At 46.9% G+C, this 23,452-nt stretch overlaps 2 protein-coding genes across 2 annotated transcripts in view; one reads left to right on the forward strand and one right to left on the reverse strand.

Annotated features, from left to right (window-relative positions):
- LOC134969515 (copine-7-like) overlaps window positions 1-23,452 on the reverse strand; it is a 600,833-nt gene that overhangs the window by 458,968 nt on the left and 118,413 nt on the right. The window contains exon 5 of the mRNA XM_063945515.1: window positions 21,678-21,821. The gene's annotated coding sequence lies outside the window, so the exon portion shown is untranslated. The remainder of the gene's footprint in view (window positions 1-21,677; window positions 21,822-23,452) is intronic.
- LOC134970201 (uncharacterized) lies at window positions 19,061-21,040 on the forward strand. Its single transcript, XM_063946217.1, has 2 exons — window positions 19,061-19,293; window positions 20,370-21,040. The coding sequence occupies exons 1-2, from the start codon at window positions 19,246-19,248 to the stop codon at window positions 20,769-20,771; spliced, it is 450 nt and encodes a 149-aa protein (XP_063802287.1). The 5' UTR covers window positions 19,061-19,245; the 3' UTR covers window positions 20,772-21,040.

Consider the following 23,452-nt stretch of genomic DNA (forward strand, 5'->3'; position numbering starts at 1 on the left):
AAGGGTGAGCAATAGTTATTAGGCAACTGTTTTTATCACCCTACAAAAATTCCAGTGGAAAGATACCGAAAAGGAATTTTTTAGCTGCCTCTCTCAGGAAAAGATTCCAACAGAACCTCCACCGAAATAAATTACGGTGCTGTAAGGTCTGATAGGGCCCTAGGTTGAGTACATTGCGATCCATTATCGACAGTGTATCATTGTACTGGCCAACATGGGCGAGAGCGGGTGAAGAGCGCTCAGTGAACTTTCACCGTCTGCTTGCATTGAGTATTCTGGTGTTTGTGGGAAAAGGACCACAAATATGGGAGCCAGTTGCTCAAGTGAGAGACGTTCAGTATGCAGGGTTCAGGCTGGAGAATTGCGGCCGAGGGGGTCAGCAAGGTTTATTATGTGTGGGAAATATGGTCCACACGCATAGGCTTATTGCAATGAATGGGTACGTATGACTGCTGATGATGATAGGGCATCATTCCCTGGGGTTGGCGAGTTTGATCCTAAGGTATTGCAGGTAGTATGTCTAACCAAAGTCATAATGAGACAAGAACGGAAATATAAGAACTGTTTGAACTTGTAGCAACAATAAACAAATAGGAAGAAAAAGAGAAAGCAAGTACACCGCCATATGTAGATGTGGAAGCAGTTACGGCCAGCATACAAACTATAGAAAATAATAAAAATATGAAAAATATGAATGTAACCTATATATGTACTAATGAATGTCGAAGTTTTATCTAGGAGGAGAAGGCGACCTGACTGGTTTCAGCCATTTCTCATGCACTCTGAGGATTATCCAACCGGTAAAAAGAGCAGTAGCCTGCGGGGGAAGTGGCTGAGACCAGTGGAACTGGTAAGTATGGTATCATTCGTGTACATATGGGGTATATGCAATTGCGGTCGAATTCCCGAAATTGTCGAATTTCGGGACTTTTTCGCCAAAAAAAAAAAAAAATCGTCAATGCAATTCAGTACTTTCCGTCAAAAAAACTGACTTTCAAAATTCGACTTTTTGAAATTCGACTTTTGTCAAATTCGACTTTTCTGCAATGATACAAGTGCTGCAATTCGACCAAAGTATATTCAATTGACGTTTGGGAATTCGACAACAGTGCTTTTAGACAGTAAATTCGACATTTTCAATCCGCCACACTTTGGTGGGTGAAACTAATAAAAAAAAATTAAAACATGTTTTTTTTTGTGTTTTTTTTATTGATAATAGCATATCTATTTATATTAGAAGGGATTAGGTACTTGGTTTGTCTTTTTTGGAGGCACAAGTATTATTTATATATTTTTTTAAATAATATTTTTTATTTATTTATTTTTTTAGATGGAATGGTAAAATTCAGAAAAAAAATGGCGTGGGGTCCCCCCCTCCAAAGCATAACCAGCCTCGGGCTCTTCGAGCTGGTCCTGGCTCTAAAAATGCGGGGGGAAAATTGACAGGGGATCCCCCGTATTTTTAAAACCAGCACCGGGCTCTGCGCCTGGTGCTGGTGCAAAAAATACGGGGGGAAAAAGAGTAGGGGTCCCCCGTATTTTATACACCAGCATCGGGCTCCACTAGCTGGACAGATAATGCCACAGCCGGGGGTCACTTTTATACAGTGCCTTGCGGCCGTGGCATTAAATATCCAACTAGTCACCCCTGGCCGGGGTACCCTGGGGGAGTGGGGACCCCTTCAATCAAGGGGTCCCCCCCCAGCCACCCAAGGGCCAGGGGTGAAGCCCGAGGCTGTCCCCCCCCATCCAAGGGCTGCGGATGGGGGGCTGATAGCCTTGTCAAAAGTGAAAGAATATTGTTTTTTCCAGTAGTACTACAAGTCCCAGCAAGCCTCCCCCGCAAGCTGGTACTTGGAGAACCACAAGTACCAGCATGCGGGAGAAAAACGGGCCTGCTGGTACCTGTAGTACTACTGGGGAAAAAATACCCAAATAAAAACAGGAGACACACACCATGACAAGTACAACTTTATTACACACTGCCGACACACACATACTTACCTATGTTGACACGAAGCAGTCGGTCCTCTTCTCCAAGTAGAATCCACGGGTACCTGAAAATAAAAGATAATTATACTCACCTGATCCAGGGTCCAGAGATAAATCCACGTACTTGTCAAAACAACAAAACTAACACCCAACCAGCGGACTGAAAGGGGTCCCATGTTGACACATGAGACCCCTTTCCCCGAATGCAGACACCCCCGTGACAGCTGTCACTGAAGTGTCTCTTCAGCCAATCAGCGAGTGCAACGTCCTTGCACTCTGCTGATTGGCTCTGTGTGCGTCTGAGCTCAGACAGCGCATCGCAAAGCCTCTCCATTATATTCAATGGTGGGAACTTTGCGGTTAGTGGTTGGGTCACCCGCGGTCAGCGGCTGACCGCGGGTAACCCCGCCGCTGACGGCAAAGTTCCCACCATTGAAAGTAATGGAGAGGCTTTGCGATGCGCTGTCTGAGCTCAGACGCACACAGCCAATCAGGTGAGCGCTACGACGTGGCACTTCCTGATTGGCTGAAGGGACCTCAGTGACAGCAGTCACGTGGGGTCCCGGCATTCGTGGAAAGGGGTCTCATGTGTCAACATGGGACCCCTTTCAGTCCGGTGGTCGGGTATTCGTGTTTTTTTTTTTGCCAAGTACGTGGATTATCTCTGGACGTGGATTATCTCTGGACACTGGATCAGGTGAGTGTTTTTTTTTACATAGGTACCCCGGATCGTCGGAGTCGAGACGTGGCAGTCGGCGTGTCAACATAGGTAAGTATGTGTGTCGGCAGTGTGTAATAAAGTTGTACTTGTCACGGTGTGTGTCTCCTGTTTTTATTTGGGTATTTTTTTCCCCAGTAGTACTACAGGTACCAGCGGGCCCGTTTTTCTCCCGCATGCTGGTACTTGTGGTTCTCCAAGTACCAGCTTGCGGGGGAGGCTTGCTGGGATTAGTAGTACTACTGGAAAAAACAATATTCTTTCAATTTTGACAAGGCTATCAGCCCCCCATCCGCAGCCCTTGGATGGGGGGGGGGACAGCCTCGGGCTTCACCCCTGGCCCTTGGGTGGCTGGGGGGGGGGACCCCTTGTCTGAAGGGGTCCCCACTCCCCCAGGGTACCCCGGCCAGGGGTGACTAGTTGGATATTTAATGCCACGGCCGCAAGGCACTGTATAAAAGTGACCACCGGCTGTGGCATTATCTGTCCAGCTAGTGGAGCCCGATGCTGGTGTAAAAAATACGGGGGACCACTACTCTTTTTGTCCCCCGTATTTTTTGCACCAGCACCAGGCGCAGAGCCCGGTGCTGGTTTTAAAAATACGGGGGATCCCCTGTCCAATTTTTCCCCGGATTTTTAGAACCAGGACCAGCTCGAAGAGCCCGAGGCTGGTTATGCTTTGGAGGGGGGACCCCACGCCATTTTTTTTTCGGGTTTTTCCCCGTTTTTTAAAATCGCTGCAAAATCCGGCAAATCGGACGTTTTTCGCCCGAGGGACTGTCGAATCCATTTTCCATTGAATATGGTGAATTTCGGCAACCACTTGCCGAAATTGGACGGTCGAATTGTGTCGAATTAAAAAACTGCGATAATTTGTCGCGATTCGCCGCTAATTGCATATACCCCATATAGTAAAACCCAAAAATAAAATAAAAATCAAGAAAGTAACGTCAGAAATGGAGAAAAACCTGTCCGCACATTAGTATTTGCCAGTAGGAAAGCGGACAGAGACAGGGTAACCCCCAGGTATTTCTTTCAGTTACCATATAAGAAGTATTCATTCCTAGCAATGCCCCTAGTCAAGAGGAGCTCGGAAATGTTTGTTGGACCATGTACAGACCCTTAATACGGGATGAGAAGGATTGAATGAATACTTCGCATGACCTAGAAACTTGTTAAATTATTATATATTCTTTTGTCTTTTACAGTAATAGAAAATTCTTCGTCTGGATAAGATCACTGATCACTGGTAAACACTAATTCGGCAATGGGAGTAACAGGAACGGTGCAACAATACCCTTTGAGTAGACCTGCAGAGATTACAGTAGGGCCCTTGCAGACAAAACATTCCTTTCTGCTGGCTGCATCGACTCCGACTAATCTACTCGGCAGAGACTTATTGTGTAAAATGTGGTGTGTCATATATTGTACTCCTGAGGGTGTCTTCTTGGATATACCTGAGAACCATGCTCAAGAAGTACAAGATATACTAGACACCCCTCAAAGGCTAATGTCGCATTCTACTGTTATAGACACGTGTCCATCGCAGGTAGAGGAAATGATCTCACAAATACCGGGTTCCCTTTGGACCAAAGATGGACAGGACACTGGATTGATGGCGAATGTAGCCCCAGTAGTGGTACAAATGAAAGGTGGCAGGATAGCTCCAAAAATCCCTCAGTATCCTCTAAAGCCAGAGGTAGAATTAGGAGTGTACCCCGTCATAGAGCGGTTGCTACAGCAGGGCATCCTCGTCAGGACGTCCAGCACAGCCAATAGTCCCATCTTCCCTGTGAAAAAGAGTGAGGGGAGGGGTTACAGCAGGGGTGGGGAACCTCCGGCCTGCGGGCCGTATAAGGCCCGCGAAGCCGTTTGGTCCGGCCCACCCGCTCCTCTCAGTGAGACACGCCACCGCACAGTGCGGTGGCAGCGTGTCTCAGCTGTCACCACACGGAGGAGAGAGCGGCTATTGTCGGGCGGCGGCGTGTAGGACTTGAAACCAGCCACCGGTTCGTGAGCCAATCAGAGCTCGCGAACCGGCAGCCAATCAGGAGCCACGGCTGCCGGTCCGCGAGCTCTGATTGGCTCTCGAACCGGCTGCTGGTTTCAAGTCTTACACGCCGCCGCCCAACATAGCCGCGCTCTCCTCCGTGTCCCCGCCGAAAGGAGCGGTAAGCGGGACGGGGGGGCATCTGTATACCTGGCACTGTGGGGCGGCATCTGTATACCTGGCACTGTGAGGGGCATCTGTATACCTGGCACTGTGGGGGCATCTGTATACCTGGCACTGTGGGGGCATCTGTATACCTGGCACTGTGGGGGCATCTGTATACCTGGCACTGTGAGGGGCATCTGTATACCTGGCACTGTGGGGGCATCTGTATACCTGGCACTGTGGGGACATCTGTATACCTGGCACTGTGGGGGGCATCTGTATACCTTGCACTGTGGGGACATCTGTATACCTGGCACTGTGAGGGGCATTTGTATACCTGGCACTGTGAGGGGCATTTGTATACCTGGCACTGTGGGGGCATCTGTATACCTGGCACTGTGTGGACATCTGTATACCTGGCACTGTGGGGGCATTTGTATACCTGGCACTGTGGGGGCATTTGTATACCTGGCACTGTGGAGGCATCTGTATACCTGGCACTGTGGGGGCATTTGTATACCTGGCACTGTGGGGGCTTTTGTATACCTGGCACTGTGGGGGCATTTGTATACCTGGCACTGTGGAGGCATCTGTATACCTGGCACTGTGGAGGCATTTGTATACCTGGCACTGTGGAGGCATCTGTATACCTGGCACTGTGTGGACATCTGTATACCTGGCACTGTGGGGTATTTGTATACCTGGCACTGTGGGGGCATTTGTATACCTGGCACTGTGGAGGCATCTGTATACCTGGCACTGTGGGGGCATTTGTATACCTGGCACTGTGGGGGCATTTGTATACCTGGCACTGTGGGGGCATTTGTATACCTGGCACTGTGGGGGCAATTGTGGATCTGGCACTGCACTATCGGGGGCAATTGTGGATCTGGCACTGCACTATTGGGGGCATATGTGTATCACGTCCCATTTTAACTGGCCACACCCATTTTTTGGGTGCGCGCGGGGGCAGACTTGTATGGCCCCCGAAGGATTTTATAAATATCCAAATGGCCCTCGGTAGAAAAAAGGTTCCCCACCCCTGGGTTACAGGCTAGTGCAGGATCGAAGGGGGATAAACAAGATAGTTGAGAATCAATTCCCCGTAGTGCTCAATCCAGTTGTCATTTTAATAAAATCTTCTCCCCCTCTACAAACTCATCTGTCACCAACCTCTATTCTGTTTCTCCACAGTTTCCTCTTCATCTTTTGCATTCACACAGGGTGGTACAATACATGGACCTGATTACAGTTCAAACACTACATGCCTAATTGGTCCTTCAGAGTTCTGCCCGAACCCAGTATATCTCACCAGCACGATAACACCAGTATTACTGCAGTGTGCCTTATCATGCACAAAGGGTGGAGGAAGGATGAGACTACTAGTAGGAAGGATGAGAATACTGGTGAAGGGAAATTTTGTATAGACACTGATATGCCAGTTGGTGAACGCAGACCTGATATTTTCCTCCTCTTTCTCTACCGTAGAGATGTTTTTATTTTATTTTCTTTTTTTTGAGTTATGCTCATGGTACTCTACATTGGAAACACACAACAGTTAAATTAAGATACAAATTTGTGTTCCCTACAGGAAAAGGAGGTCTGGAAGGCGAAGGGATATAGTCAGGAGTCCTCAGGACTTTGGACAGATGGACACGGTAAGCCAGTGGCCCCCAGAGCATATCTCCCAAGCCTAGCTGAGGCGGCACACGGTCTGACTCATCTAGGTAAAGAAGGTATGTGCAAGCTGGTAAGAGCCTACTGGAGTGCACTGGGTTTCTCTTCTCATGCAGGTAAGAAAGCAATGACATGTCTTACTTGCTTGAGGAAGAATATTGGTAAGGCAATACCAACAGAGCCATCCCATATCCCTCCTGCAGACGGACCTTTTCAGGTAATACAAATCGACTTCGTACAGTTAACACCCTTTAGGAATTATTGTTATGTATTGGTGTGCACTGATGTTTTCTCAAACTGGGTAGAGGCATTTCCTGCCGCCACGGATGCTGCTGTGTTTACCGCAAAGAAAAATTGCGCAGAAATTTGTGCGTGGATAATGGTACACCTAGGAGTAGGAGCAAAGTGATACTGGACTATTGTGGTCATAGACACTGCCACTAGTATTATGTAGCATCGGAACCACTCCCAGATCTTCACTTAACGAATCACCGTCTTCGAAATTTTTGGGTTTTGTGTCTTTTTGTTTTTTTGGAAGACAACCTCATGTCATGATTGATCCGCACAATAATCAGAAATACACCAATGAGGTGACAGTACAGTACCTTATCGAGATGAGCCAGCATTTGAGAACTTGACAAAAATAGGATTTTGGTACCTACCGGTAAATCCTTTTCTCTTAGTCCGTAGAGGATGCTGGGGACTCCAAAAGGACCATGGGGTATAGACGGATCCGCAGGAGCCTGGGCACACTATAAAGACTTAAACTGGGTGTGAACTGGCTCCTCCCTCTATGCCCCTCCTCCAGACCTCAGTTAGAAAACTGTGCCCAGGAGAGATGGACAATTTCGAGGAAATAATTTATTGTTATAACCCGGTGAGTGTTAAACCAGCTCACACCTCAAACACACCGTAGACGTGGCATTCAGTAGAATATCAGCCAACGGTATGAACAAAACACAGCCACATGCTGAGAGAATATGTAACACAACCATTGTGTCCACATAAGCAAAAATAAGACCCCGCACGCCATGTCATGAACAACGGTAGCAACCGCCAGACCGAGAAGACACACCCCAAAGGTGCAACCAAAAACAATAACTGCAGACACAGTACGCACTGGGACGGACGCCCAGCATCCTCTACGGACTAAGAGAAAAGGATTTACCGGTAGGTACCAAAATCCTATTTTCTCATACGTCCTAGAAGATGTTGGGGACTCCAAAAGGACCATGGGGTGTATACCAAAGCTCTAAAACGGGCAGGAGAGTGCGGACTCTGCAGCACCGAATGAGCAACCATAAGGTCCCCAGAAATCAGGGTATCAAACTTGTAGAGCATAGCAAAAGAGTTTGATCCCGACCAAGAAAACGCTCGGCAAAGTTGAGCCGCTGATACTCCTCGGGCATCCGCCCAAGAAAAACCCATCTTCCCAAAAGAATGGACCTCCACCGACTTTGGTGACGGCAATTCAGCTGTAGAACGAACATGCCAAACCTCACAGATTCAGCGCGTAACAGACTGCATAATGCAGTCTCCCAAACCATGCTGGGAAGATACCAGACAAACAGAGCCTCTGTTTCTCCAAACTGAGCTAAATTGACTACCTACATGCTCAAATCCCCGGCCAGACCTAGGGAATTCGAATCAGCGAAAGCCTAAATAGCCACCAGGAACAAAAGAGGCCGATTTCAGCGAAACCCAGAAACCACTCTTGGTAGAACTACCAACCGAGTACTCAATTCCTCTCCATCCACCTGAAATATCAAACAAGGCTTTTGTGAGACAAAAACACCACTTCCGACACCCGCCTTGCGGACGTCTAAGCCAATAGTCTGACCACGTTCCAAGAGAGAAATTTTGTAAAGAAACTTATTAGGCTTGCCTCCACTGGCTTGTAACGTACGGATAAGTACTACCTAGCTGAAAGTTCTCCATAGGAGCCTTCCTGGATACACACCGAGACACATAATTACTCCAACTACGGTAGTAACGCTTTGCCGTCAGATCTTTCCTAGCCTGAAGAATTGAGGCAACAACTTCCCTGGGAACACACATTCGGCTTAGGATATGGCATTCAACCGCCGCGCCGTCAGACGCAGCCGCGGTAATCCCGGATACACGCACTGATCTTGTTTAACATTACCTCACGTAGAGGAAGAAGGCAGTAATCTTCTATGAGTAAACCATGAAAAACTGGATAGCCAACCTTCGCTGGCTAGACCGGATTCAAGAGAATCACCGGAACCTTTGATCATCTTACGCTTACCACTGTAAGAAAAGTGAAAGTGGAGAGGCCACATAGACCGACTAAAAACACCCCCGGTGTCACGAGGATGTCCACTGTTATATCTTGAATGTCCTTTGACCTGGACCAATCTCCTTGAGGCCCCTCGTTGAAAAGAGACGCCAAGCTGACCAATTGTGACACTCCTCAAGGACTTGTCACGTCTGGGAAAGCTTCTCGATGATGACCGAAATTTCCCTGCTGGATATCGTGCCCGCAGAGGGAATCTATTTCTCCGTCGTTTACCTCCAGAACGAAGACTGCTAATATAGCGTTTACCAGACTTCCCACTTAACTGTAAACTGTGCATCCTCCGCCATTGCCGCTTCGCTCCTTGTTCCACCATAGCGGCTTACTTACGCCACTGCTGACAAGTCGTCTGGCAGAACTAACACGGGCAGAATACGAAGAATACGTTCGTCTAAAATCGTTCTTAATTCAAGAAAGCTTACAGCAGACAAGTTTCCCAACTTGACCTTATCCTCTGGAAATACGTCCCCTGCCATGGAGTGCTCCCCAGCTGCAGAGATCTGTACGCACGGACACCAGGATCTAAACCTGAATCCCTAACCTTCATTTCTCTAGAAGAAAAGAACCGATCAGACACCACAGGAGTGCTGTCCTGGCCGTTTGGATTATAATCCGGTTCATGCGCCGGTGAGACCCGAACCGCATTTCAACTGGTCCCATAAAAACCGCTCTGGTATTAGACCTGCTCACCTAGGCCGCACCCATCTGTCTTATTAACGGAACATATTGATGAGGTGTCATCTCAAAACCGATCCAACCCTGGATCCTCAGACCTCTTTCCACAGGAAAAACACCGAAACTTAATCGGTCAGTATCTACTCTGAAACCCACTTTTGACCTCTGCGTCGTTGGGAACAACAGCCAATCCCTGTGCCGAAGAACAGTCAGGGAGAAACAACGATTTGCACCCGTATACAGGGACAACAAGACAATGTCCTTAACCTGACGCACCTCCGTATGGCGTCGCGCACTACCTCCCCTTCCAGAGGGGAAAGGCAAGATTTATTAGAAAAACAGTAAGGGGAAACCACTGTAAGTCAGAGTGTTCCCCTTTGGCTTCTATAAATAACTCACAGGTCCTAGTCTATTTCCGGACTAACTGAAAATTAGTAGATCAGTGGTCACCGGAGTGGAGACCAGCCAGATAGACTCAGCGACAAGTGATGGATGTAGTGGAAACAGAAAACGACATCCACTTCTGCTAACCTAACAAGGCTGCAGAACTCTTACCTTTTCACCTTCCATTGTCTGCACAGAAAAGGAAAAAAGAGCGTCATCGAACCGGTGAAAACGACTGCATCCCACAAAAGAATGCATCACCAACCGTTGCGAAGGAGGCTAACTCACGAAGATAGACTTACCAGTGGTATCCGCCGAGATTGACTGGCCATAGGCCACACCAAACAGCTGTATACCTGCCACCAGCCTCTCCCGGAGACATCCTCCGCATTTTTCCGGTCACACCTCCTGCTGTCACGTGGCAGCCTGCTGTAACGTTATACAGTAGAATAAACATAGGCACGCCTACCCACTCTGGGTAGGGTAATTTTGTCGGATGTCTACCCGAACACCACACTCCCTCAAGTGCATACAGTGCAAATAAGGTCAAAGTATAGAAATAAAATTTCACTTAGCTGCCTGTGTATGATCCTTTGCGACCGGGCTCTGCGTCAACCAGGAGTAGACTGTCGTGATTTACTCTCCGCGTTGTGAAGAGAATAATATTCTGACTCCTTGAGAGGGTCCAATCCAACACTTCACGGCCAATCTAGAGCTTAATCAACAGAGTAACCAGCACATGATAAGAATAGCATTATTTCAGCATTCCTGGATATACCTCATATAACACACAATAAAACACATATATCCTAACCCTGCATATATAAACCTATATCTACATATATATATACATATGGGGGGTCATTCCGAGTTGTTCGCTCGCAAGCTGCTTTTAGCAGCTTTGCACACGCTAAGCCGCCGCCTACTGGGAGTGAATCTTAGCTTATCAAAATTGCGAACGAAAGATTAGCAGAATTGCGAATAGACACTTCTTAGCAGTTTCTGAGTAGCTCCAGACTTACTCGGCATCTGCGATCAGTTCAGTGCTTGTCGTTCCTGGTTTGACGTCACAAACACACCCAGCGTTCGCCCAGACACTCCTCCGTTTCTCCAGCCACTCCCGCGTTTTTCCCAGAAACGGTAGCGTTTTTTCGCAACACACCCATAAAACGGCCAGTTTCCGCCCAGAAACACCCACTTCCTGTCAATCACATTACGATCACCAGAACGAAGAAAAAACCTTGTAATGCCGTTAGTAAAAAACCTAACTGCATAGCAAATTTACTTGGCGCAGTCGCAGTGCGGACATTGCGCATGCGCATTAGCGACTAATCGCTCCGTTGCGAGAAAAAAATAACGAGCGAACAACTCGGAATGACCCCCATAGATATAACGTATACGCAAGTGGATTGTCCAGACCTATCAGGTCCCTATAGACAGTAATGTGTTGTGAATGTGTACGACCATGTACTGACATGCCCCCGAAGTGGATCTACTAGGAACGTTACAGTCGACAGAAACTAAGTAAATGTCGACAGCCAGGAACAGTAATCGGGTAAAAGTAATAGTAACCTTGGAAACCCCGAAGGGTCTGAGGGAAGCAACGAATACAATTTCGATAACACTCCCCCCACATATATCTAGAAATAAAAGGGCAGAACAGCCTATTAACGTTTTTTACCCCTGAGGTTACCGTTGATGCCGGCCGGGCATCCACCAACAACTGTGTCTCCCTTAGCGTGTTCACTGTTTTAAATGCCAATTTTCTAATACTTAATTTCCCGAATCAAGTACCGCCATGCGCCGGCGAAGCCGACAGTTATTCCCACAGCAGCTTGTGACAAAGCCCTCACACCTGTCGACATGTCGACTAACCGATAGTGGGAAATCAAACAGGGAAACAGTGCATTTATGTATTACAAGGATTCTACGTCCATTATCAATCCTAATGCTATATGACACCCATATAGCATTAAAACACTGTGCCCCCCTTCCTTCTTAGTACACAGCAAGTTCCGGTGGGGGACTTAGGAAAATGGCGATGACCCCTCTGTGAGGGCTAAGCTCCGCCCCTTCCCGGCGCGCTTTAAGCCCGCTCGAATATAAATATATATAGAACCCTATATTGAGCCGAGGGACCTTAAACACAGGGAGATTTTACATCTGAGAGGGGCAACATAACACCCAAACACTATGTCCCCCACTTTGTTTGTGCTTGGTGGGGACATCAGGGAAAATGGTGCTGACTCCGGTGTGAGGCTAAGCTCCGCCCCCCTCGGCGCGCTATAGCCCCCCTGTATTTCTAAAAAGAACACAATCAGGACGAGCATCAATATAGGTTAAAACACTATATTTACCCAGATCAATGCTGCTCAGGGCGCCCCCCTGCGCCCCAGGCAACCGATCGGCATGTGGGAGCCCCGGCGCGTTGCGCACCCGCCGCTCTCATGGCGGGTCATCGTGTGCGGTGCCCGGGAGCTCTAAGCTCCACATATCTATGCTGCCCAGGGCGCCACCCACTCCCCGGCGCCCTGCACCCATGGCGGCCGACGGGGAAGAATGGCGCGTAGTGCGCTATAACACGCCTGCGGGGGTCTGCATACGGAGTCCCCGGCAGCGCGAGTAGTAAAACGGAGCATAAACTAACTCGGTGCCCAGGGCGCTCCCCCCCCCCCCCGCGCGCGCCCTGCACCCGTATAAGCGGTGGCGGGGAAATCGTTAAAATATGCTGGCGGGGGTAACGATTTTGCACATTAAGAAGACTAGTAACCTGCTGCCCAGGGCGCTCCCCCCCAGCGCCCTGCACCCTGTGAGTGCGTTGGTGTGTGGGAGCATGGAGCGCAGCACTTCCACTGTACCTCCGTTACTGAAGTCTTCTGCCGTCTGAAGTCTTCTTTTCTTCCAATACTCACCCGACTTCTTTCTTCTGGCTTCTGTGAGGGGGGCGACGGCGTGGCTCCGGGAACAAGCAGCTAGGCGCACCAAGTGATCGAACCCTCTGGAGCTAATGGTGTCCAGTAGCCGAGAAGCAGAGCCTTGAAACTCACAGAAGTAGGTTCTGCTTCTCTCCCCTCACTTCCACGCTGCAGGGAGCCTGTAGCCAGCAGGTCTGCCTGAAAATAAAAAACCTTACATAAAGTCTTTCAGAGAAACTCAGGAGAGCTCCCCTAGTGTGTGACCCATCACTCCTGGGCACAAAGTCTAACTGAGGTCTGGAGGAGGGGCATAGAGGGAGGAGCCAGTTCACACCCAGTTTAAGTCTTTATAGTGTGCCCAGGCTCCTGCGGATCCGTCTATACCCCATGGTCCTTTTGGAGTCCCCAGCATCCTCTAGGACGTATGAGAAAGAACTTGAAACTTGATTCCTGGTATGCCAAATACTAACTGTCTTGATTGTGAACCAAGAGACTGTGTGATTGTTCTTACACTCAGGTTGCCTAACAGACAGGTGGGAAGGACCGTACCAAGTTTTGTTGACAGCACGATCCCAGTGAAAGTAGCCGAGAGACTTGGGTCCACGATTCCCAGTGCAGGAAAGTCGGTAGTCCGGAAGGAACTCATAAATGGAGTGACATCGCAAAAGTATCACCAGAGAGTCTGTTCCGTGAAGACTGAGAGGCGGCACTGTTGAACACTACCAGAGCGTGCTAAAGGATTACAGAAGGACCAGTCGTTGTAATTTATTTGCTATGGACAAGATTTGTTTTGTTCTATTTTTCTTTTCTCTGTTTCCTGCTGACAAACATTTTTTTCAGGACATTCTATTTTTGCGAGGTTTTTCATGAGGAGTCGAGTGTGGGACTGAAACTGGTTCTGGAGGAAGGAGTGATTTCCTTAAAGGATCCCAGGATTAGCCGATCAGTTTGTTAAAGCCAGAGAAAAATCAAAGGTCTAGTAGTTACGGAGTTCGGAGGTAACGTGATAGGCTATTGTCTGAGGAATACTGTATTTTGTAGTTATTGTGACCCCATATTTGAAGATGAGAGCATCCAGAGATGTCAGTCTAGCAATAAGGTGACAGACATCCCTTGAGTGAGTACCACTCACTAGTTGGTAAGGTCTTAAACCAAACGGAATGTTGGATGTGCTCACAGGTACCTCTAAGACGAAAAGATGCAGGATTAGTGCCAGATTTTTTTTTAGAGTTAGCTGAGGTACTTGAATTACATGGAAGGGGGAGGGGACCAGTGGACAAAGAATATAATATAACTAGACCCCCTAGCCTTAAGATCCACCAGTACCATAGATAAATCCTTGGTATGTTTAAATCTCACCAATTTCAGGAAATTGGGAGGTAATCAGGAACAATCAGACAATGGCTATTCACACAAAGCAGATAAAGAGCTCATTAATATATGTGGAAGAAAGGTTTATGAGTGGCTCTCCCCGAACTTCGAAGGTTTATGTTATCCAGGAAGGACACTACTTATAACCCTTGTTCAATGATGAAACAGACCTAGCAAATGTTCCAGAAATGGAAACAATGTTTAGGGAATGATAGGAATGTATACCATGAAAATTTTATATGTCACTTTCACAATTTGTTTGTGTTTTCTCCCTCTAACCAGCAGAACCTCAATCGAATCCGAACATCAGTGTACAAAGACGTAGGTACATGTATGTGTGAAATGTTAGTCCAAATCAGACATTATAGGCCAAAGCACTGTTCCAGCATACTCTATAGGTTGAATGTTGTCCCACACCCAACCAGTGGTCCCGTGACCGCCGAGTGCATATAGAGGATGTCTCGTCCTCCTCCCTGTCTTCCCCAAATAGTCAAGTGTCTGATTTGCAAAATGAATACATATGTGTGTCTAGGTCACCGATTATTGTCTGAAATATTTTTCTTATGTTAATAATTTATGGCAGTTATTGTTTACTGCCAAAGGGTGGAATGTCGAAGTCAAAAATATTACATAGAGAGAACATACAGACTCCACACATTATGAGTCGCTATACTTGCAAATACTCACAGCGCGCACCGCAATATATGGTAACATATGCATTTACACAGACATGCCACAAAGATATATTCAACACATATTTCATACAGCACATAATTTGAACATATCAAGCACCAGAAATCATAATGTTTTAAATTATATAATGGAGTAACGTCATGTATGTGTATTATTGAAACGGAGCAAGATGGACATGTCGTGCTTGGTGTCACAGTAACCATATTAATGTGTAGATTAATTTGATGCCTGTTATTAAGTTGTAGCACACTGCCATTAGTAGATATGATTAAATGTATGAAAGCTAAAGTCACTCTTATTAGAACAATGGATTTCCTGGAAGAAAGCATGCCTGACCAGAGGCTATCTCCTGTAATTACACCATCAAGGCTGGAGGTGGCTTGCATATGAACTGACCAGTGACTCATCATGAATGAGAAAGTTCCCTCCCCTAGACTAGTAACAAGAGATGTGTGCACTCCCCCAAAATACATAGTATATAGCTGATTGCAGACACACAAGAGCTCTCTGTTCTTTGTCCCAGATGATGGTGGAGATGATGTCTGTCCAGTGGCTGCATGATTTTACTGAGAGGGAGAGTGATATGGAGTGGAGACTTTATTTGAGCAAAATATTTTAATTGTATCGCTGGCCATGTATGTATTTGAATTAGTTTGTAATAACTGCTTACTGTGTAAATTGTAACCATGTAAATATATATATATATATATATATATACTGTACATTGTGATATATTGAATACATATCCTTTTAATAACAAATATATACATCAATGAGATTTGGAACTCAGATAATGTGTGGGTGTATTGTTTTCTCTTATGGGATGTAGTGTTTTGCGATGTATAGCGCACATTTATAGCACATGGTAATAAGATGCGCCGGCGTCCACAGTATATATTAGAGCTGGCAATTTAAATATTTGTTAGAAAGCAAAATTACTTTTACAAGACACACAGTCCCTGGACATGATTGGATAGGGAACACACACACACACACACACACACACACACACACACACACACATACACAAACCCTGGGTGAAAGCACAGTATATGTAGGCAGGGTCCTCAGAGAGACACAGAAGCCAGAGCCAGCCACACAGCGCCCCTATAGCAACAGTAAAATTAAGCTGGGTCGCAAGAATAAAGCACCTAAGAAATGCTTACAGTCCCAACACTGCTCCCCACCCCCTCCCGCACTAAGACCCCCTGGCACCGCTGAGTAGACTGGAGTCCTTGAGGAGGAGCTGTGCTTCCCTGTGAGTGCTGCCTGATCGAGCTGCAGGGGAAAATGGCACTGGAGAACTGTGTGATCTGCTCTGAGTGAAGCCCGCCCCCTGTAATGGCTCGCGGCTTCCCGCATTTTTATACTGGCCCTGAGTTATAATTGTGCCCAACTAGGAGACTGAACCCGTTAGGATGTGCCAGTGTGAGTACAATAGGAGGCCCAGCGTGCCCCTCACTGCGTGCCCCGCCACAGCATGTGTGAGACTCCCCAGAGCGCAGTCTGTATCAGAGCTGAGGTCCTACCCTAATGCAGCCAATTCTGCCGGTGACCCGCTAACCGGGACGCCGTCGCCGTACTCACCACTCTTCTGTCTTCAGGCTCTGTTAGGGGGTGGCGGCGTGCTGCGGGAGGGTACGCTGCACCATGGTGTGGATTGCGAATGGCTCCCTCAGGATCTCAGTGTTCTGTCAGCAGAGAAACAGGACCATTAACTCTAAGGAAGTTGAGACGTTCTCTTCCCTAAGTCCCACGAAGCAGTCAGGCTGTTGCCTAAAGAGCCCTGACTGAATATAACAAACTTTGAATATAAATGTAGAAAACTCTTCAGGAGCTCTCCAAAGCGTGACCGGCTCCTCCAGGCACATTTTCTAAACTGAGTCTGGTAGGAGGGGTATAGAGGGAGGAGCAGGCCACACTATTGGTTTTCTTAAAGTGCCCATGGCTCCTAGTGGACCTACCTATGCCCCATGGTACTAATGTGGACCCCAGTATACTCTAGGACATAAGAGAAACTGTTGTAAGCAAAAATTGCAGCAGCAGCTAAGAAAACAATTTTGTCACAATGGGTTTCCTCTGGCACTTTGGGGATCATTCCGACCCGATCGCACGCTGTGCTTCTTCGCAGCCGTGCGATCGGGTCGGAACTGTGCATGCGTGACGGCCACATTGCGCAGGCAGAAGATTGACAGGAGGAAGGCGGATCTGGGCGACCGCAAGAAGATTGACAGGAGGAAGGCGGATTTGGGCGTCAACTCAAAGTTTTCGGGGCGTGGAGACCCAAACGCAGGCGTGTTGAGGTGTCCTGCTATGCTGAAGTGATCGCACAGGGTAAGTAAGTCTTACCCTAGTCTAGTTCTGCACAAAACTTGTTTTGCATAGCAGGGCTGCACAAGCGATCGCAGCCTTGCTATGCAAAAATACACTCCCCCATAGGCAGCGTCTAGTTGATTGCACGGGCTGCAAAAAGTGGCAGCATGCAATCAACTCAGAATGAGGGCCTTTGTCTCTGACTTTACTTATGCCTAGAATAGAACACTTGTTTCACATGGACTGGTTAGAAACATCTATCAATAAAGATAATAAAGCAGAGACATTTTTTAGTATATGGTTGCCTTTTATATATATATATATATATATATATATATATATATATATATATACTCTACTCCCGCCTAGGAAGGATACCCTCCGATCTGCGATAAAGTTAACGTCATGGTATAATTTGGAGACCTTGCAATTAGGACCCCCTACTTTCTGATTCTATGTGAGCGACATACAACGTTTACATGCTGTACTGTTTTGCCACTTCATTTGTATATGTGTAACCACCTAATTCTTAATGTTTCTGCTTTCTCAATTCACTCTCCTGCTTGATTATATGTTATGTATTGTATTCACTTGATTTCTGGCTACTGTATTTACAGTTCTATAATAAAAAATGATTAAAAAAAACAAAAAACACATAGTAAAACATACAGAAACATAGATGTGATGGCAGATAAGAACCACGTGACCATCCAGTCTGCCCATTTGGGTATTAGGGTTAGGGATTGGGTATTAGGAGATATGGTATGAGGGATAGGGTATTAGGGTTAGGGATTGAGTTAGGGGTTATGGTAGGAGGGATAGGGTATTAGGGTTAGGGATTGGGTTAGGGGTTATGGTAGGAGGGATAGGGTATTAGGGTTAGGGATTGGGTTAGGGGTTATGGTAGGAGAGATAGGGTATTAGGGTTAGGGATTGGGTATTAGGAGATATGGTATGAGGGATAGGGTATTAGGGTTAGGGATTGGGTTAGGGGTTATGGTATGAGGGATAGGGTATTAGGGTTAGGGATTGGGTTAGGGGTTATGGTAGGAGGGATAGGGTATTAGGGTTAGGGATTGGGTATTAGGGTTATGGTTTGAGGGACAGGGTATTAGGGTTAGGGATTGGGTATTAGGGTTATGGTATGAGGGATAGGGTATTAGGGTTAGGGATTGGGTATTAGGAGATATGGTATGAGGGATAGGGTATTAGGGTTAGGGATTGGGTTAGGGGTTATGGTAGGAGGGATAGGGTATTAGGGTTAGGGATTGGGTTAGGGGTTATGGTAGGAGGGATAGGGTATTAGGGTTAGGGATTGGGTATTAGGGTTATGGTATGAAGGACAGGGTATTAGGGTTGTTTTAGCGGTTTGGGTTAGGGGTGAGGGAGTTAGTTAGTTTGGGGAATGGGGTCAGGTGTTGCTTTTATGGCTTTATCGATGTCACACATGATAAGAAAAAGCATCCGCTCTGCCCTTCTGAGAGCACAGAGAGTGCCCTGAGAGGCTGGAGCAGCATCGCCAGGTCCCTACCCAAACTTTATTATGGTGCTTGGCAATGCCTGATTCACTTCCCAGCATTCAGGCATGTGACACTGGGACAAAATAAGATCACCTCAATCTGCAAAGCTCCACCCATTTTGGGTAAAATATTGCTTTTTTAGGGTGTTAAAATTGGGGCAGCTGGGAGATACGCTATTCTGTCCCTGCCTACCCCTATACACAGTCACATTATGAAATACAAATATTTGCCTGTATGGCTGCTGCTGCTGTCTGTGCTATGACATCATGACTGTCCAATTACACAATGAATGGAATGCCAGGGCAGAACACTGGGCTTTATCCTGTTATCTGGTCCCCAGTAGTACAGGACGGAGGCTCTGGAGTTGGAGTTGTGCTATAATTACTGAGAGTATTTTTAATTTCTTTATATAAATTACCTATTACGTTTTATTAGGTATTATTTTTATATTTTATTATATTATTATATCGTAAGTAAAGCGAGAAGAGCGAGGAGTGAGGCGGGAGGGAGCAGCCATGGGCTGCATCCCATGTAACAGGTGCTGGATATTCTTCTGGCGTAAGGTAAGTGTGCTTTTATTTTTATTTGTACTTTGTTGTTTGCACAATTAGGGTTTTTCCTGGATTTTATAAGGGACGGGGCTCACCTGAAAGTGGGCATGTCAGGGCATACAAGGCGGTTTTGTGCCAATTTGGTAGGCCTAAATGTAAGGAGGCGTCTCTGCCCAAATCTCACTAAGCTAAGGGGTTATTTACTAATGTTTATAATATTGCCGGTTCTCAATGGCCGCAAATCATAGGTGTTATATATGAGCTTATACAATATAATATATGCAGCGCTCCGAGGAAATTACCCTTAGCAGCTCCCAAAAGGCGATGTCTCACACCCCTAATACAGTACTCAAATAATGGTTAGATGGGTGCGCTCCAGGGTACAATGCCAGTGTTCATATAATGTCCTTAGTTGTCTGTCCCACCATGTCCAATGAGTCAGCAAACTGTAGGCTGGGTGATCTTTAGTATAAGTTTATAAATGGGTAATGTCTCCAATTCGTGATGTATGTCCAAATGTTGTCCCTTAATGGGTGTATGTGGCTGTTTATGATTTCCCCTTACTGCCACTGAAATAGTCCCCATGCAGGGTGACACGTGTTTGGCACGTTGCTGAAATGGTTTTTCTAGTCAAGTGGGTTTAACATGCAGCCCTCCAGCTGCAGTGGAACCACACATCCCAGCATGCCCCACTACAATGCTGCTATTAGGGAATGCTAAAACTGCAGCAAGGCATGCTGGGATTTGCAGTCCCACAACAGCCGTAGAGCCCCACGTTGACCATCCCTATTAGTCTATCAAATCCTCACCTCATGTACCTGTAACCCACTCCATGCAAGTGCTGTTTAATACATTCGGGTGGTATAATTGTATCTTATAATGCGATCCTCGGTGCTAATATCGTGACCCTAATACACTGCAAATGCGATTGTTGATAAATAGACCTTATTATACATAAATCACTGATCACGTCTTGTGAGGGCGGCCTCAGAGGATGGTAAAGGTGGAAGTCTGACTAGAAGGGATTTTTGCAAATAACTGAACTTAATTATTACATAGTATTTTTATTTTATCTTTATTTAATTAAGATGAGGCCGAGGGAGGAGCCCTTGCTATTGGAGAATGAGGAGATTCCGTTACCCTCGTTGATGCAGGCACACCCAGTACCTGCGGAGAGGGAGACGCCATCATTACCCCCAGCATCCCAGGCACAGCAGGTACCACCGCCACCCCGGGAGAGGAAGGCACCAGCCCGGGACGGGATAGCACCACCGCCACCCCGGGAGAGAAAGGCCCCACCTCCACCCCGGGAGAGGAAGGCACCACCGCCACCCCGGGAGAGGAAGGCACCACCGCCACCCCGGGAGAGAAAGGCACCAGCCCGGGAGAGAATGGCACCACCGCCACCCCGGGAGAGGAAGGCACCACCGCCACCCCGGGAGAGGAAGGCACCACCGCCACCCCGGAAGAGGCAGGTGCCCCCACCATAAAACCATGTGCGCCTGATTTTACCACCAGAGGCATGCGCCCCCACCAATAACACCGGTGAGGCACGCACCCAAACACCATCAGGGAGGCATGCACCCCCACTATTACCATCAGGGAGGTATGCGCCCCAACAAACACCAGAGAGGCATGTGCCCCTACTACCATCAGAGTGGCATGTGCCCCCACAAACACCAGAGATGCATGTGCCCCCACTACCATCAGAGAGGCATGTACCACCACTGGAAAGGTGTTTGCAGACACATAATCTATTACCAACAAATACAAAAAAAAAAAAAATTAAAATGTTGTTGCATAAAGATATTATACTTTGTGTGTTTTATTTTCCCCAACTGGAGTGTCTATATGATGAATTAATATTTAGGGGATACTGTGTCATTGGAAGCATCGTTAGATGGGTCAGATAAGTATATATTCATTATTTCCCAGCACGGGCACACACACAACTTTTATACTGGAAATCAAGATACATTTGGGGGGTTATAGGTAACCAGCCTTATAACAGATTGCCAGTTCTGTGATCTTAGAACCAATTATATAGCCCCCGTGGTGTGCTTTCATATAATATATAATTTCAACATATCTGTTAAATCACAAAAGTGACACTTAAAAAAGTAAAAGTACATTGAATGTAAGAAAAAGAACTCAGACAACTACACACGTGAGGTTCAGGTTCCAACGCAATACATTCTACAGATGACAGGTGGCAATGTATCATCAATACGGACGGATGCAACCTGTGAGGATCTGCCACAATACAAACTGCAGACTATTGGGGGCAGTAGACTTTACCAGTTAGGCCTTGGGCCGCCCCATTTGGTAAAACACCTCTGCACATGTTAGTAAGAAGAGACGCATGGTACACTTCCTCCAGGTGACTCAGGACATACCTCCTAACATAAGCTGTGCACACAAACACTGGGAGTGGCCTCTGGGTACTTGGTCATGCATCACGCCTCTGTGTTTCGCAGCTGTCAGCGCCAAGAGATGCCATTCTGGTCTGTCTGACACCCTGCCGGCAGTCTGTTGTGTTCCTGGGAATCAGACGTACAACAAATGTTACTGACCAGGAATGATGTACGTATATCATCTACCTCCTGCACTATAAATGGAACACAGCTGGAATGCAACCTTAATAGGCCTACTTCCACATGCCATCCCATCAAATGCATGGGTGCCAAGTTCCTGGCCTGGACACAAGTTGGCTAAGTCACAACGCTTGTTGGAGTCATGGTATAATATTATACTTACATACCAGTTACCTGTTTTTAAAAAAAATGACAAATTTCCAAATGCATTTCCTAATTTCTATTAATTGATACTGATGGGACAGAACCAGAGGTCTCATCTGTCTCTTGTCCTGCAATGTCACATGGAATTGTGGAAGCAGCCTCTCATTCTCCCAAATTATTATTGCACCCTTGCCATATTTGCCCAGTGTGTCGTTACAAGGGGGGTGCGGGCCACTCAAGGGTGTCACCCTAACATGGAGTGACACCAAAATGCCGACTCCTCCACAGTAACAGGAGCCGGGTGCTGCAGAGTGACACTAACCTGCAGCACTCTGACACAATTCCTGGGCTCAGTACTCAGAAGCGGCCTCTAGGATGTCTCCAATCATTATAGGGCCTATTTATGACACACAACTCCTCCCGAATCATCATGTGACAGCAGCAGTTTCCGTGTGCTTTTATTATCACTGCTATTTATCACTAGCTGAATGCAGGCCATAACATATGTGGCATACTGGAATGTTAGGAGACAACAGATTTTGGAAAGTTCCAAAAGCCTTTTGATTCTTATCAGTGAGTGGGGGAGTTTATGGCCCCAAAACCAGTTACTTGCAGACCCTGTGACATGTAAGGAGTTAGGACAGGAAGTGTAGGGGGTTTTAGTAGAAGGAACAAAGCAGAGGCTAGAATTCAGGGTGAGCTGAGGACTGAGGATGGAAGGCACAGGCTAAGTGTCCAGGAGAAACGCAGTCTGGGGACTGTGGAACAAGAATGGTACTCCACAGTCCCTGGCATTATAGAACAGCATGTAGGTGCTGCTAGGAAGAGCAAAAGATATCCAGATTTGCAGTGTGAGAGCCACAGTATGCAGAGTACAGTGGAAGGAACCAGGAACACAGGGGATCCCCATCTTCAGGGGTACCTAAGAAGCAGGACGGGAGGTGTGAGTCTGCGGGAGAGGACGACCTGGGTGAGTGGTAGGAACCACGTTTGGCGGAAGGTCCCCAGTAACGTGTCCATGAGAGATCCCGTTTAGATAGAGCCACTAGCGAATGGGGGAGAGCACACTGAAATGAATCTCAGTTTGCGGAAGCCGCAATACTGATTCCCAGAGACTGCGCTGGTATGTACTGTACTGTAATGCTGTCACATCACTGTAAATGCTGTTATTGCCAGTGAAGCAAATGAAAGGAGATGTAACCTGATGTAACCCATATGAATATTACCCTGAAGAGAGAACAAGAAGTTAAATGTTATTGTTGTGATAACCCTGTCTGAACTGTGAATAAACTGCGTGTTTATGTGATGAAACGGCCTGGTGTCCAATGCTTTTAAAATTACTTATGGACCTGCCGCTCCCCGGCTATCACACATAGATATCACCTGCGCTCAGCTAAGTAACGCAATCCCCATTATTTACATGGAGGCCTCAG

Source organism: Pseudophryne corroboree, chromosome 11, assembly GCF_028390025.1.
Source record: "Pseudophryne corroboree isolate aPseCor3 chromosome 11, aPseCor3.hap2, whole genome shotgun sequence".
Classification (NCBI taxonomy): Eukaryota; Metazoa; Chordata; class Amphibia; order Anura; family Myobatrachidae; genus Pseudophryne; species Pseudophryne corroboree.

Coding starts and splice junctions, on each gene's coding strand:
- LOC134970201 (XM_063946217.1), top strand. CDS start 19,246: ATGGGCTGCATCCCATGTAACAGGTGCTGGATATTCTTCTGGCGTAAG. Junction 19,294..20,369: donor GGATATTCTTCTGGCGTAAG/GTAAGTGTGCTT, acceptor TATTTAATTAAG/ATGAGGCCGAGGGAGGAGCC.